The 16,360-nt window shown below is 40.4% G+C and overlaps 1 protein-coding gene across 5 annotated transcripts in view; it reads right to left on the reverse strand.

Moving 5' to 3' along the window:
• Positions 1–16,360, reverse strand: part of nrg3b (neuregulin 3b) — a 251,507-nt gene that overhangs the window by 17,245 nt on the left and 217,902 nt on the right. For 4 of the 5 annotated variants that reach the window (XM_086064515.1, XM_086064514.1, XM_086064513.1 and 1 more), the window contains 4 exons: positions 15,473–15,546; positions 7,884–7,910; positions 4,091–4,193; positions 2,250–2,370 (listed from right to left, as the gene is read on the reverse strand). In XM_086064515.1, coding sequence (XP_085920641.1) covers positions 2,250–2,370; positions 4,091–4,193; positions 7,884–7,910; positions 15,473–15,546 — 325 coding nt within the window. The remainder of the gene's footprint in view (positions 1–2,249; positions 2,371–4,090; positions 4,194–7,883; positions 7,911–15,472; positions 15,547–16,360) is intronic. The other variant, XM_086064516.1, reaches the window with a different exon arrangement.

The following is a 16,360-nucleotide window of genomic DNA, read 5'->3' on the forward strand; positions in this document are numbered from 1 at the left end:
CAGTCAAAAAAAAAAAAAGCTTTTTAAGAGTCTGCAAAGTGGCTTTAGGGGTGTTTGTTTCAGAGGGAGACACTGCTGCATTATTGAAGAGACTCGGTAAGAGCTCCATTCGGAGAAGTACTTACGCAAAAGAGATGCAACAAAGCCGGCAAACCTGCGTTGGACTCTTAAATACTATAGGGTTCTCCAGCGAGTTGATTGCTTATTAAAAAGCAGACGAATGTTTAGGCATTCCGCGTCTCCCCGCAGCCTTTTCAGCCGCTTCGAATATGAGCAACAGGGCTGATGAAATATACGACGGCGTTTGGCTCGGAAGACGTGGCTATTTCTCATGTAAACAACGAGGTTGCATTTGGAGACACAAATACATTTTGCTCATTGCAATTACGAGAGGATATTACAATTTACAATCTGCAATAAAAAAAACCACGGTCACTAATATACTTCAGAGATTATCTTTCATTAAAAAAACACCACAAGCAAATGTATGTTTACTGTTTAAAGGCGTTGACATGGGCTGGTTTGCTAATACGGCATTTCCGCAAAGTTCACGATGACACCAAAGCGATTCCATTTACATTAAACAGCAGATTGTGAAGCAAATTCCCGACGGCAAATAGAAATATGTGCTGAAATCACGACATCAAACACGACGTTCGTTATCCAAGGTTATCGGCGCTTGGTTCAATAAAACAAAGTAATAGCCATCCACATCCAGTGGTCCCGCTTCAGTTTGGAACAAAATATGGTTCGGAACCAAAGAAGAGTTTTGATTTCAAATGAAGATACTACAGTACATGTTTTGGTACGGAGCCCCTAAGATGATGATGATGATGATGATGATGGTAGGGAAAAAAATAACAATTTGCGTTCCCTCGCAAAGAATGCGAAATAACGCAAACAATTTTTTGTGAGAGGACGCAATTTCTTTTTTTAAAACAAATTGATGTACTTCTGGGTCATCTTCCGTGTGACCAAAAGCGACGTGGATGGAGAGTGTAGCAGTGGGAAAAGATGACCCGGGAGTATATCAACTCGTTAAAAAAATAAAATAAATTGCGTCCTCCCGTAAAAACAAAATTTTGCGTTATTTCACAAATACTGCGAGGGAACGCAAATGTTTTTACAAAGGAACGCAATCTTTGCGAGGGAACGCAAAGTTAGCCCCCCCCCCTACCATGTCACTTTAGGGGCTCCGTATTTTTTCATTGGTTGTCATGCAACATCATTTTTGGAGAACAGAGATTTGCATTTGAGTCCTGAAGTGAATTGATAAGGTTGACAATGGACGTTAGTCGTGATGATCGTAATATGGATGACGCCCCCCTAAATTTCACCTTTGCCTCATGAGGATTCTCTTCAAAATGTCCGTGTCATGTTTTTCCCTGGAATGAATAATTCAATCGCATCATTTAATCTACTTTAATCACTTTTTTGAACAAACGTTCTTGTCCTGGTGCAGCTCATGGTTTTTAGCATTTACAAGCATGGGATACATTATTCAAATGTAGTGAATAATGCAAATGTGTGAGCTAAATGCCATTTATACAACAGTTAGTTCCAGCCAAGCAATTTAATTGAACGAGAGTCATTCCATGAGCGATGATAATACAGTACAACAACAGCGGGACTTTAAACTTCACGTATCCGTCCGCCTCACAAGTATTCGAAACTGTTAATTTGACAATCAATCAGTCAGTGTTGCAGTTTATGCAACATTACTGCGGGTTGTTTAAAAACTGACGAGGCCGTATTTCTAAAAATAACATTTCATTTCATTTCAAGTAGGAATGGTGGTCCAATGAGGCTGACATGCTAACACAGCTAACGAGAGGGCAGCCGTCGGGTCCATTGGCTTCATTTTGAACTGAGGGATGACTTTAATTGTTTATTGTGGGGCGCCCACTAAATGGCATAAAAGTGTGACGTGACTTGCTGTTAAGTGGATAAACCGTGAAATTAAACAGGAAAAAAATGCGTATTCTTCTTTTTTTAATTGTTAATTTTGATGCTTTAGCAAGCTAACGTTTCAAGCTAATGGCTAACTCAACAGCTAACGCCACAGTTTGCTAACTAAGTTTTTGTCTCCTATTACTGTTAACTAATAAATGGCTTTTGGAGACAAGAGAGGAATTGGTATCTCCATGTTGGGTAGTGACCACTTTTTAGTAAGCGCGCTCTCTTTTGTAAGAAAACGGATTGCCAAAGAGAAGATAAGGATAAAATATAACCCCCAGTCTAGTACTTGCCTTCTGGAGGGTGTACTGCGATCTGGAGGAAGATTTGGACATCAGACCGGAGGCGTTGATGCCGCAGTCCCTCAAGCTGCGACTTTCTGAGAAATGAGCCTGGAGTTTTTGCCGGTGTCTTCTGCGGATGAAAATGGACACAAAAAGTTGGTACGGATATTAGAATCTTACAACAGAAACACCCTCAATCACTCGGGTAAATAAAATAACACCCGAGTAAAGTGACAGACTGCTACATAAGCTTCTAGCGCTAGCTCGTTGCCAACGAGTAGCGTGTAGTGTTTAACATTTGCATTGGCACATTAGTTATGACAATAAAATATATGAATACAACCCATTCTCATTTCTTTATGATCGTATTCTGCGGAGGAAATGTAATCTTTTAGTCGTGCGTGATCTGATCCATAACTTCCCTTTGGATTCAACTTTGATCAAATTAAATATTAACGGATTCCTAAAACTTTTGAATTAAATGTTAATTTGCCATTAATAGTTCATCTTAAAAAAACACAGGGCTGCTAAACTCTCCGCAGTGTTGCATACTAAATACTTCCTGACTAAAGGGCATGAAAACAATAGTGCATTGATTCACGAGTCAAAAACTTTCATATAAAAATAACCATCGTGTTATGTGTGAATTCGATTTGCTACTAATTAGCAAAGCAGATTCAACCCAAGATCCCTCTCGGCCAACAATTTTTTTGTTTTTTTTCGTTTTTTTTAAACAACCTCACGCAACCAAAATGGAGGGGAAGATTAAATTCAACCAAGACTGGCTGCGTCTGGTACATTCATTACAGCTGCGTGCTCGGTCATGCTGACCGATTTGTGCCGCAGCCTGCGAGCGCTCCACAGCACGGAAAATGAAAACCCGATTCTTATTTATCAAGACACATTCAATTAAGACAATTTATAAGCTGCATTAACTCCCCCTTCCTTTACAGACTGCTGTTAATTCTCTTTGTCCGCATTCCTTTTCTTTCTGCTTCTCTGCATGCGAGTAATTGACGTTGGCAGGCTGATTCAGCAGCCGTTCGGAAAATCTTTTAATTTAGAATCAATTCCTCCACTGAAAAGATTTGAAATTTGCCACCATTAGAACACCCTCATTAACCATTTAGTGATGTCATAGTATAATTGCACGATGAACGTACTTGGCGTCTTTCAGATGGCAGCTAGCGAGTTACAGTGAACAGAATCTGCACTTGAGAAATATTTTGAGTGACTAAATGACCTTCTTTGAGCCGATCCGTGTACTTTTGTGTTCTTTCTGGAATGATGATGTTCTTGCTTATTCTACAGTGCCATGCTAGCAGACTGGTAGCTAGCGTTAGCTGCCAGCTGGTAACTGCTAGCTGCCTAGCATAAGGTCCAATAAGTGCTGAATTTAAGATAAAGAGATGTTTGTGATATGAGTATATAATTTTTTTTTTTTTTTTAATTAATTATTATTATTATTATTATTTTTTTTTTTTTGTGTTGGATTTCAAATTGGCTAATAGGCAAGTACATTATGGGTCATACATTGCAGTGTCCTTAATTTCAGTGCATTTTTTTTCTCAAAATCTTTTGATTTGATTTATTTTGAAGGGTAATGTGCAGTCTTATGAAAAGTTTTGAGTCGAGCGCGTTTAGTCAAACTGTAGAAGTTCATTTTCAGCATTATGTACGATAACCACTTAAATAAATCTTACATGAGTATTTGACCCAAATGCATTCCAAACGATTCAGCTTCAAGAGCCTTTCGCTGCCCTCCATTATTAAACAATTTCATGAAAAGTATAGCTCGCTCCGCGCCCACGGCCCCGGGGCTCCCCCCACGAACAGGGGCGCTTGCTTACTTGTTGCGCCGGTAGAGAGCCATACACGCCACTCCGAGAAGACACATCCCCGAGGCGATGCTGAAGATAGACAACACTTGCCTCTGGTAGGTGTCACCGCTCTCTGCGCGGGGAAGAACATACAGGCCGTTAAATATCCACAATTGACACACGGGCGGGAATTCGTCATGCATAAACCAGAGGGGAGTCGCACGAAACACACGCACCCTTCCCCACGCGCTGCATTAGCATGAAGCTACCCATGCTGCTGTCACTAAATGTCATTGTGTGAGCATGAGACGCGTGCTAACTGATGTGAGATAATTGTTGCATTAAGACGAGCCCTGCAGGCGGACCGACGGACTGACAAACTGTGTGTGTGTGTATATTTTTTACATGGGGGTCCCATGCGACGGTTTGCAAATGCTGGCGGAGCCACTTGTCAACAATCCTGCACATCAGCAGCCGAGGCTCAAGGTCACAATCAGTTAGGACAAGGAGCAGTTTGATCCCAGCAGATAGACGAAGTGCGTGTATGTGTGGGTGTGGTTTTGTTTTTGTGACATAGTAGGGCCAATATTTCGGGATTTCACCGAGTTGTGGGTCCCCACCTGTCCTTGTGGGGCCATTTTGCTGGGCCCCACAAATGTAGACCTCTTTTTGAGGGTCAAGACTTGGTTTTAGAGTTTAGGTTTGAATTGGGTTATGGTTGGGGTTAGGGGAATGGGCTAGGAAATGCATCATGTCAATGAGATGTCCCCACGATGATACAAAGGCAAGTGTGTGTGTGTGTGTGTGTGTGTGTGTGTGTGTGTGGTGTGAGGGGAACTACAAAACGATACTCAATGCTGCTTTTCCACGTCATGTAAAACTACAAGTATCATTTTCTTTTCTCAAAAAGGCTACTTGGGTCATCGCGAAGCTTTTCCACACCGTGACAATGAGGCGCTCTAGAGCGAATATGTCATCCCCAAGCTCCAGCCCACTTGCCGGCTGTCAAGTCAGACTCTCCCCCCCCCCCCCCCCCCCCCCCATATTTTTCTTATTCGGGCACTTCCGCCTTTCTCACAGTGTCGTGCGCACACTCATGGCTAACAATGAGGCGCTCTAAAAAGACGAGTGGGTAGACATTTTCTCATATGCTCATCTTTCCAAAGGTCAGGGAAAGTTATGCCATTGTAGCGTATCACTTTTTGTACAAAATCCCACGAAAACCTGAGAGACCATACTTAACTACTCCGCAGATGTTGTTTTTCCAACTTTTCTTGAGATCAAGAACGCATCACCCTGTCACATTACTAAAAAAAAAGACAAACTGGGATCTCGGTGGCCTGGCTGCAGTAAAAATTGCAGAAGGCATCACCGCAGCCTGGATGTGACGACCTTCGTTGACCCGTCTGCGGTTTTTGAGGTTGTCAACAGTCCCGGGAGGTCTTTCCTCATCTGTGCTTGTCTGCTCACGTTTTTATCAAGCCCTCACCGTCGTCGTTGGGCGCGCGTTTGAGTGCTTCCTGCGCTCACAATCTTGTGAGCGCAGCAGCCGTCGAGTTGCACTTTAGTCTGAAGACATGTCCTCTGTTGAGCGCTCGTGAGTGTCAAGAAGTGTCAGCGCCGTCGGCGTCAGCCAAATGACCTCTCAAGCACTCGCGCCGCGCCACATGAGACTGACAGAGGCCTCGTCTTTGTCAGGCAAAAATATAAACGGCAGAACGGCAAAGCTCCTGTGAATGAGCCGGGAGGAAATAGCATTGCGATTCTTCCGCGTAAGACCTTTACGGGCCTTTCAAGTCGACTGGCTGCGATGGATATCCTACTGAAAATGATGTCGAATGACCTCAAAATGAAATTCTTCCCTCCTAAATTTAAACTGTACATAGCAACAAACTGCATTATCTTCTCTAGAACCCCGAGTGGGATTTTGGTCTATGAGACCAAGTGAGGTCAGAACCACAGTAATGCTTTTGTCAGCAAAAACATTTGAGTAAGGCTGGTTTGTTAAAAATGGATCAGTTAGAACATCTATCTATCTATCTATCTATCCATATATATATATATAGAGAGAGAGAGAGAGAGAGAGAGAGAGAGAGATAGAGAGAGAGAGAGAGAGAGAGAGAGAGAGAGAGAGAGTGGGGGTAATATAAACTCGCAGATTTGTGACATTATAAAGTGGCAAATTTTTAAGAAAAAAAACTCACAAATTTACGAGAAATAAACTCGCAGGTTTGCAAGAAAAAAACTCAAACTTGTGAGAAATACACAAAGTCTACTCGGATGTTTGAGCCAAGTCACAATTCCCAAGTGTGCTACGGTGGAGCAACTCGTTAAATATTATACTTTTCGGTCGGGTTTTCAAATAAAGAGATAGTAATTGCTTTAGCAGAAATTAACCATATCATATTAAGCATTCAGACTTTGAAGAGGCATTGCAAGAAACTTGATCTTTTTCGGAGGGGAAAAAAATCACAGTAGTCTGGATGAAGTGCTGGCTTTTATTCAGCAAATTAAAAAATATTTTTTTCTTGTAAATTTGTGAGTTTTGTCTCACAAATTTGCCACTTAATAATGTCGCAAATGTTTGAAAATTTTCTTGGAAATTTGTGTTTTTTCTCGCAAATTTGCCACTTTATGACGCAAAAATTAAGAGTTTTTTTTCTTGTAAATTCGCTACTTTATAATGTCACAAATATTAAAGTTTTATTTTCTTGTAAATTATAAAAAAATATTCTCACACATTTATCAAGTTTTTTTCTTGCAAATTTGTAAGTTTTCTTGCAAATTTGCTACTTCCTAATGTCACAAATATTCAAGTTTCATTTTCTTGTAAATTATTGATTTTTTTCTCCCAAATTTGAGACTTTATAAAGCCACAAATATTCAATTTATTTTCTCATAAATTTGTGAGCTCTTACACCCCTCTCTAAAAAATATATATTTATACACAGGCCTCCAATTTTTCATGCAGAAACACAAATTTAAGCTCCTCTGAATGTCCATGAGGAAATAGCAACACGCTGCTTCCATGTAAGACCATTACGGGTCTTTCAAGTTGCCAAGCTGTGAGGTTTTCATGAAATCAGACGCGGATAAATAAATCCCACAGACTTTGGAGATGAAACGGCGCTGGTGACCGACTCTGAGATGTCGCGTTGTCCATCTGCATCACATTTAAATGAGGGCTAATCACGTCTGTCTCGTGTCAACCCGCCATCGACCGGACCTAGTCTCAATTACTCCAGATTCATCCGCCCACTTACCGGAACATTCCCGATTAAACCAGCGGGCAGATTGCAATCACTGAGTGGAGGAAAGGTTTACACGTTCCACCCTCCCTCTTTGTGTGAAGCCAAGCTAATGGGAAAGTGCTCGCCGTTGCGGCGTTGCTTGTTTGGTATGCACGGCGGCGAGTCTTCCCGAGCAGGGGGGGGGGGGGGGGGGGGTGAGAAAATGAAAAACAGTAGGAATGTGCGTACATGTGTGGATGCATTCCCTCTGGACAGACAGCAGCGTGCTATTATTACAGGAAAAGAGGTGCATAATTGTTTTAAAAGATTTGTTACCCAGGCGGGAATTGTCAACGGGTTCCCACAGCGCTTTCAATTGCGTTTTGTATTCCAAACACTTATTTAGCCAAGACACAAGCGACCTGCTGTCTTGTTGCTCTAACGCGACGACAAAGAGGCAACGCACGCCTAATTCCCCCACTGCCGTGTTTCCATGGCGACAGGCCCACATTCATTTTTCCAAGGTGAGGTGCTTGATGTGCTATATGTTTTTCACGAGTGACTCGGCAAACGCAGACGGCGAGTCGCCTTACCCATGAATTCGATCCCAAGTTCATCTGCTGTTGGATCAGAGGCCAGATGGGGAAAAGCGTGCGGGGGGAAAAGAGAGAAGTCAAACGCTTAAAAACATGACAACTTCAAATTCACCTTTTCGTAGCAGTTGCTTTGGATGATCACAACCAAGACGAGAAAGCTGAGGATTACAGTCAAGGAAATAAAAGTTGAAAAATGAAACACCGTAGAGCTTTATGTCACGACTGCTGCTGCTTTGTGGAGCCTTTTTTTTTTTTTTTTTTTCCCATATTGATTTGAGCCGGAGGCATCGCGGTAATTGTTCCCACTCGTCTCCCAGCGTCGCTTCTCCATTCTCGGTGGCTGGTAGCTTCGAGACACGCGCTATCTGGTGCGCACGCACACGCATGCAGGCATGTCTCACGCACTTTGACATACGCCCTCAAACGGCTAAGTCGAATCCCAGCGCTGCGGGGACTGATAAAAAAAAGCAGCACTCGTGTCGTGTTCTTCCGCGTTCCGACAGTGCCCTTTTTCCATGTCACTGTAATGTAATCGCATTTAAATTAAAATGAAAGCCCTCACCAGTAATTGCTTTTCTGACAGAGGTGGGCCCACTCTTAAATAGAACGCGGCTCGCGGAGCCGGCGACAGATTATTTGCCGCTTTTGGAAGTCTTCCCGAAAAAAAAAAAGATGGATTTTGATTGCGGAAGTCTGCCAATGACGGAATTTGTGAAACTTGAAGAAAACGTAGGAATGGGGTTGAATGGGGAGACTTTTGGATTTCCTGTAACCTAACAACTAAATATAATGTAATGTATGCATAGCATAAGGTAATGCAACGTGCCAAGGGCTCAGTTGTGACATAACACAACAGGACCATAATGCAAGATGCTAGCATGCCTTTGAGATCTATTGTTTAGTTTTTCAATGTTGCTATGCGCTGATGTGATTTTTTTTCTCTCCAGATCTCACGCTGTGCCCCCACGGGAACATAGTTTGGGAGTTGCTTTTCTTTCACTTATCTGAGGATTCTCCCATTCCTGTCTCGCACTGTTTGAGTTGTCACTTCTTTTTCATACTCTTGGACAGGTCGAAACTGTGAAATCAATTTTTTCTGTATTCGCAACATGCAAGGACAAATTTGATTTGATTCCATTCCATGAGTAACAATATACACGTAATTGCATATAATGAAACCTAACAAAGTGTTACATAACTTAAGGTTAACGCAACAAAACAATTGAACATAACGTAACTGAAATGAACATAATGGTAAATAACTTATAACACAACAGACTAGCATAACTTTGCGTAGCCTAACATAGTGTAAAGTAGCATAACGTAATGTTACATAACAGAACGTAAAATAAAAAATTGTCAGTTAAGCCTGCAAAAAAAAAAGCATTCAGTTTTTTAATTTTCTTAATCTTTTTCTGTTATAAATTTAAAATTGTGTAATTTTTTGGAGGCTTGTTTGCTGCCCACAGATTGAAGTTTACTTTTAAACAAAAAAAACTAAAACAATGAAAATTATACATTGTGTATAATGTTTGCAGAAACAGATGCAAACAGACAATATAACAATACTCCTAGGAATATATTCTTTATCCTCTGCAAAAAACAATGGTTGCAGCCACTCCCAGTCGTAAAGGTCAGGTTATCATTTAGCTAGTTTGAATATCCACTTGGTCAAAACCATAGCAACTGTCAACAAAACAATCAGGCACCAAGTAACAAAGCGGGAGCCGTTCCAGTTTGCAATCGTATGTAATTTAAAATCCCACAACTACTTTAGAGCTTAAATTGCAAAAACGCACGCACGAACCAGTTTTTTTTTTTAAATAGTGCCATTCTTTTACCACGGGGACAGATAAAGTGTGCCCAGGAAGATTTAAAAGACAGCCTATTTTCTATCTCTGTTGATACAGAGTCATCTAAATTTACCCAGATTACCCACGGCTCTGAGGATTATCCTGCTTTCAAAAGCCAAATCATGTCCCAACGCACACAAACACACACATGCAGTACATGCACACACTAATAGCAGCTACAAGTGGGACAAGCACCCACGGAATTCATTGTGTCGACCTAAGCAAGCGTGTTGCTTGTCACACGCACGTCCGCCGTCGCCGTGCAGTTTGGCAGACCCAAATCCGCCCCCCCCCAACAGAGGCGAGGAGGGAAGGAAAAGTTCTCGACCCCGCCAAATCGATCGCGCCTTACAATCACACTTCATCCATCAAGTGAGCATCGTCGTCTCAAAGGGAACGGAGGAACCCCCCGCTGGCCCCGCGCTGCTGGGGAGAAGTCTCGGGAAAAAGAAAGGGGGAGTAGCTGCGCAGCGGCGGCATCTTTATTTAGAGTGGTGGGAGTCCAGGATGTATGCAATTTGGTGTAAAAAGCTGGTAAAGGTCTGATGAGTCACATACTGAGCTCACATACAATAAAAGAGACAGTTGAACCTTGGAGTACGGATGATCAATTTATCCATATTTTAGTGTTCGGAAATGATTTTTTATTATAGGTAGCAAAAACAAAAAATGGAATAAATATCTTCATTATCAATATGAAATGTCATTGGGGAATTATAGTCTAATTTATTACAAATAATACATTAATAATTAACAATAAATATTACAGTACACGCGTTTTTATCTTGCACTTGACAAATATTCAGTATATTTAAAAATAATAAAACTAAAACTAATAAAATCTATACTAAAATGAAGCATTTTGAAAACAATAACAATGGATCAAGGTTATTACTAAAATTAAAAAAACATTTGCGTTAATAAAATAAAAATAAAAATGAAAATGTTTTTTTTTTTAAGCTATCTGAAACTACATTTTATGTTTACAAAACTAACTAAAACTATCTATAATTATAGCGAAAATGCCCTTTGTTTTAGTCTTTGGTCAGTGGTAATTAATTTAATGCATGAGCCTTTGGGGATGATTTTAAATGTGATTTTAAGCAAATTTATTATTACCATGGTGTTTTTTTTAAATATTGCGCACAAGTAATACACATAAAAAAAAAACCTAATACTGCAACTAACTATCTAAACGAAAACTAAGCATTTGTTAAATTAACTACAACTAATAAAAACAAACAGAACCACCCTGAAAATGAATAAAAAAAAAATAAAAAAATTAAAAAAAACTCTAAACAAAATCAAAACTAACTCAAATGAAAATTCCAAAACTATAATAAACCTGCAATGGATACAAACCAAAGAACTTGCTAAAAAAAAAAAAACTACATAAACACTAACGAAAAATCCCAAACTACTGACTGCAGTACATGGTTGAAACTTGCTGTAAGAAAAGTAGTTAGCAAGGAGTGAGCAAGTAGTTTAAGCCTAACTAGTTAGTACCAAAAACAGGCTACTGAAAAAACATTGCAAACTAAAAGTTGCATATAAAAAGAAAAGAAAGAAGAAGATTTATTTCTTCACTATTTTGTATGGGAAGATAAATACATCTCCCATTTATTATAATGTATCTCCCATTTTCAGACCAAAAACACTAAGATTTAAATTTTTTTGGGGTTGGAATAAACAAAAACTTTATAAAAAATTTTTTTTGGGGGGGGGTGTTTTTTTCTGATAAACCTTTAGTTTTTTCACAAAAATAAAATGTCATCACAATTTGTACAACAAATAGGTTGATGACTGACCACTGCTGTATATTCTCTATCGTTTGACAGTTACAACAGGTCGTTAAGTAAATTTGCCGATAGCTAACGTGAGGATTTAAGGCTTCTCGTCAGCTAGCCGTTAGCGGGTGCCCTGCGTAAATAACACTTGCTATATTTAAGGATAGACTTACATATTTTGCAAGCCGGTTGTATTTTCAGTCAAATATTGCCACATGCTTCAGGCGCCGGTGCTAGTTTTGCGGCGCGGGCCCACCGCCGCCTGTTGATCTCAGCAGGCGTCCAGGTTGTTGCCAAGACCCGCGATTGGCGATGAGTCAACCTCAAGCTATAATCGGCATGGCGGTGAAAAAGTTTCAACGGATAGTTGTCCAAACATTCCAAAAAGCGTGCGATATGTACGGTAAATGGTTGTTATACTCTTCGTCTTGTGTTCTACTGAACACAAATTGAAAGGTACCAAAATACAAAATGTACCAACCTTTCAATATCCACCCGTAGTATACAGATGGTAAAACGGGAGGCAAGCCAAGTGGTGTTTTTTTTTTTACAGATGTGAAGCTAAACACGTGCCGCTGTAGCAACACCGGATATTGCATGCGCTTGCGTTCGCACACATCGGCTCCGTTCCTTTCCCATCCAAGTGAAGGATGGGATTACGGATTGGATTCGTCCCGTCATTGTCTCCTTCCCCGCAGCTACTTTTCAGTCTGGTAATCAGGCCGAAAGCATCTGACACAGGTATTCTTACCCCTCCTGTGTAAATGACTCCCCGGGGTGCTTTGCGTTGCCAGCGCGAGGGATTGGGCGCCGCATTATGAACGGTGAATGCCTTGAGACAAAAGCAAGACGAAAGGATGCTCAAGGGATTCGGAGGCGATTTAGGGTGCGAAAAAGTAGACTGTTGCCGTGAGCGATGGAGGAGAAAGGCTTGAATGGACAATAGGCAAAATCCCAAGGTGCAATTGGACCGAAAATCTCCCCATGGCTAAAAAAAATCATAACGTCCACCTTCTGTAATTGATCGGTTTTAATCATTCACTACGCTGAGCCCGACTATGAATCAGACGGAGCGTGAAATAAAGGCTGACATTTGTTTATTAATCCTTGAGGGCGCCGGAGATAAATCTGCAAGTGGACTCGCTGTTCATTCTGTTCAATAAAAAAAAAAAATATGATGAGTGTGGCGTGCTCTCAAAATACGACCCGAAACAGGCCCGGGTGGCGGCGACGGTGGAGGACGGCCGCCCTCGCCTGCTTTCAACCTGCCCCCGGGAGCGATTCATTTGCAGCGAGGACGCAATCAAGCCACCAAAACAAACACTTTGTGCTGGCGAGTGCTTTTCAGGATGCTTTTTTAATGGCCTTAAATTACTTGAGTGATTGTATGTTTTGCAAAGCGGCGCCGGGGATGTAAATAGTCGTGACTTATTCGACGGAATACGTTTTAATAATTGCCATGGTAGCCACTTAATTACTTCGATTACTTTCGCAGCTGTCGGGGAAAACCTAAAGCACAAAATAAAAGCTTTCAGTTTTAAAAAACAAAAGTCGCTAATAGCATGTTTTGCAAAAAAAACACATTACTGCACATGATGTTTTGTTACTTTGCTATGTTAGCATGCGCTACCTTACGTTATATTAGGCGAAATTGTGGCATGTTAAGTTACACTATTTTAGGTTAAGCTATGTTAGATTACGCTATGTTATATTATGTAACATTGTGCTGTGTTACTTGACACTGTGTTAGGTAATGCTCCGTTATGTTATGTTGGGTAACATTGCTACGCTAGGTTATGCTACATTACGTTTTGTTATGTAACGTTGCATTTTGTTACTATCCACTATAAAGTTATGCTATGTTATGTAACAATTGTGCTATGTTATTTTATGCTGTTTTAGGTTAAGCTATGCTAGTTTAGGCTAAAAAAAATAAATCATGTTTTTTTGTTTGTTTATTATATTAATATTAATATTGTCACAATTAAAAAAAAATATTAAAAAAAAGTGAAAGTACACACATTTATAAGTATTCAATGAGCACAGTTAGGGAGTAAAAAATAATCTAGTCTACCCATTTGCTCGAATATTTTCACTTATTTCATATTAATACAATTATTATTCAAATAGTAATATCGCAAGGAAAAAAAATCATACACAGATATACAACTGCACTTAAACGTGCACGTTTTCTATTTTTTTTTTATCAAGTGTGTAACGGCCGTCATTGAGTTCCTTTCATTTTGTTTGCTTTTTTTGCCGAGGGCATGCATCTGAGTATATATATTTAAAAAAATGTATAAATAATCGCCGCCATTCTGGAGCCAGATCAAATGGCTATGTGGTGTCGATAGAAAAAGCGAAGAAAAAGAAATAACAGCTCCCATAGTGAAAAGTCATCGCCATGAGGGAGGTATAAAGCATACACTGCTTTGTGACACTGACTTGTGACCCCATTAACTTGCTCTCTCACAGGGCTTGCCGGTATCAAACACATGAGGAATTAAGCTCTCTGCTGCAGAGTCACATAAAAAAAACAGTGCAAATTCACAACGCAGCAGACTCGGGGGAGAGGCCTTGTACCTCTGACTCCCGCTTTTATACATTTTTTTTTTTTTTTTTAAGCACAACCGATAGCGTGACTGTTGCATGAAAAGCGGAAAAAGCGGAAAGCTAAGAAAAAAGAAAAAAAAAAAAGAAAAAAAAAGTAGACATTTGTGTTTATTGAAATATTCTGTCCAGCATTTTCTTTATATTATCAAATCAATATGCAAATGTCTCTTAAATAAAAACACAATGTACTGATAAAGAATGACAAACTAAGAAATAAAGAGAAAAAAAAAAAAAAAAAAAAAAAGCGGAAAGCTGAAGGATGAGAGCAAAAGGGCGCGGAGAGCAAGGTTAAGGAGCGTCATCGTGAAGAAGAAAAAAAGGACGCAGGAGGTTTTTACATGCGGGCGCGTTCGTTTGAATCCACCATGGCGTCAAGGCAATAAAGAAAAGCGCTCTCGTGATGCACATTTTGACTCGAGGTGGGAAGGGAGGCCGACGTGTAAAAAGGACAGATGGAACGGCTAAATGCGGTCGCCTCGCAGCAATTGGAAATGACCGTCATTGAAGTGTTTGGAGTCGCGCAGGGGGGGTCAAATCGTGAAGCAGCCTTGGAGGGATGGAAGAGGTGCCTTTGTGGAAAAATGCTTGTTTGTTTTCACTGGCTATCTAAACTGGCTTTTGCCCTCTTTGCTGCTCCGTGTTGAGCGTACCGGCGTTATAAATGGAGAATTTTTCGTTACAATTTGTTTTTATTTAATTTTGACTTTTGTTTTTCAAATTCAGATTTGTTAGTTTTTTTTATTACAAATAATGCATATTACAATGTTACAAATAATGCTTCATTTGTTGTTTTAATTTTTAGTTTTGTAGATGGATAGTTAGCTTAGTAGCTAAACTGCTACCGTGATAGCTTGCTAGCTTCTCTACAGTTCCACTTCTGATGCCAATTTGCTGGAAAGACAGTGTGAAAGGGCCCAGTGGCTATGGTGATTGTCCTATTATCTTTTCTTTCTTCTTCTTTTTTTTTGTGGGGGGGGGGGGGGGGGGGAGTGAACCAGTTTCTGTTTTGGTTGATGGGTTTAATAACTCGGGCATCCATCTGTATGCCCATCTGTTAGGATTACGCAAAAACTGGACTGCTGATCCTCACAAAAAAAAACAAAAAAACACATTTCAAACTCAATTTTCATTCCAATATTAGTCATGCTGCTGGACAAACACCGAATATATAACTGTGAGATTCAAATACTGTAAATGAAAATACCAGTCACTGCATGAATTTGACTGTTGATATTCAAGAAATTGTGACGAAGGAATAAACAAATAAACAAATTGTCATCATTTTTCAAGTTTGCAGATCAAGACACAAAGACAAATTGAAAAGAAGGCATACTTGAGTCTGACAAGATGGCGTCCGTCTTGGGTACAAACTGGTCACAGCGTAGACCGTGGTAGCCTTCCTTGCACCTGTGGGACACGCAGAAGGGAAAAAAAATGATGATTTGTGATTAGAAACAAATCAATGGATTCATTTTTGAGCGCTGACTGAAGAAACTAGTAGACTGACAGGATGGTTAAAAACCCAAGCAAGTTTCCCCACTAATGGCTGAAGTGTTTTTTTTAGATTCTGTGAAACTGTCAGGTGGTTTCGGCGGGGGCCCTCTGCAGCCTCACTGATAGCGCATGACTGACAGGAAGGCCAGTTCCTTATTGGGAAGAGAAAAACAGCATAGTGGGATGGAAAGTTACTTGGTGTGATGTAAGTGATAAAGCTCGAGCTGCAAGACTGGCGCAAGCAGAGTCCCGGCAATGCCAAAAAACATCTCGGTGCAGTTAATCCCAATCGTGCTGCCGAGAAAATGAAAATGTTTCTGTAAAAATGTTTGATATTTCTTTTTTACATTCATTTTTTTCCAACATTTATTCTGTTCAGGGTGAAGACGGAAGCTGGAGACTAAACAGGTTGCCAGTCAGAGGTCACAAGTCCGTTGTAGGTTACTGAATGGGGGGCATTGAGTTGGAACTGATCCCACAATTGCGAAAAGGAAAATGAACAGAATTGAGAATGTGACATTTTCATCATCATTTTCATGGCGATTTCATCCAAAAGAGACCCAAATGCTGCTATCTGCAGGCCATAATTATTTCCCCCTCAGATAAATGATCAAACCGGAGACTTTTCTCTGCCCATTCCCAAGTTGACGACAGTCCTCGTTGTTAGGTTTCCCATTGACGGCAAATCACGTCAATGGCACTCAAAGAGTGATAGATGCATAGATAG

This window comes from Leptonotus elevatus, chromosome 20 (assembly GCF_054856555.1).
Source record: "Leptonotus elevatus isolate MCC_2025b chromosome 20, RoL_Lele_1.0, whole genome shotgun sequence".
NCBI lineage: Eukaryota > Metazoa > Chordata > Actinopteri > Syngnathiformes > Syngnathidae > Leptonotus > Leptonotus elevatus.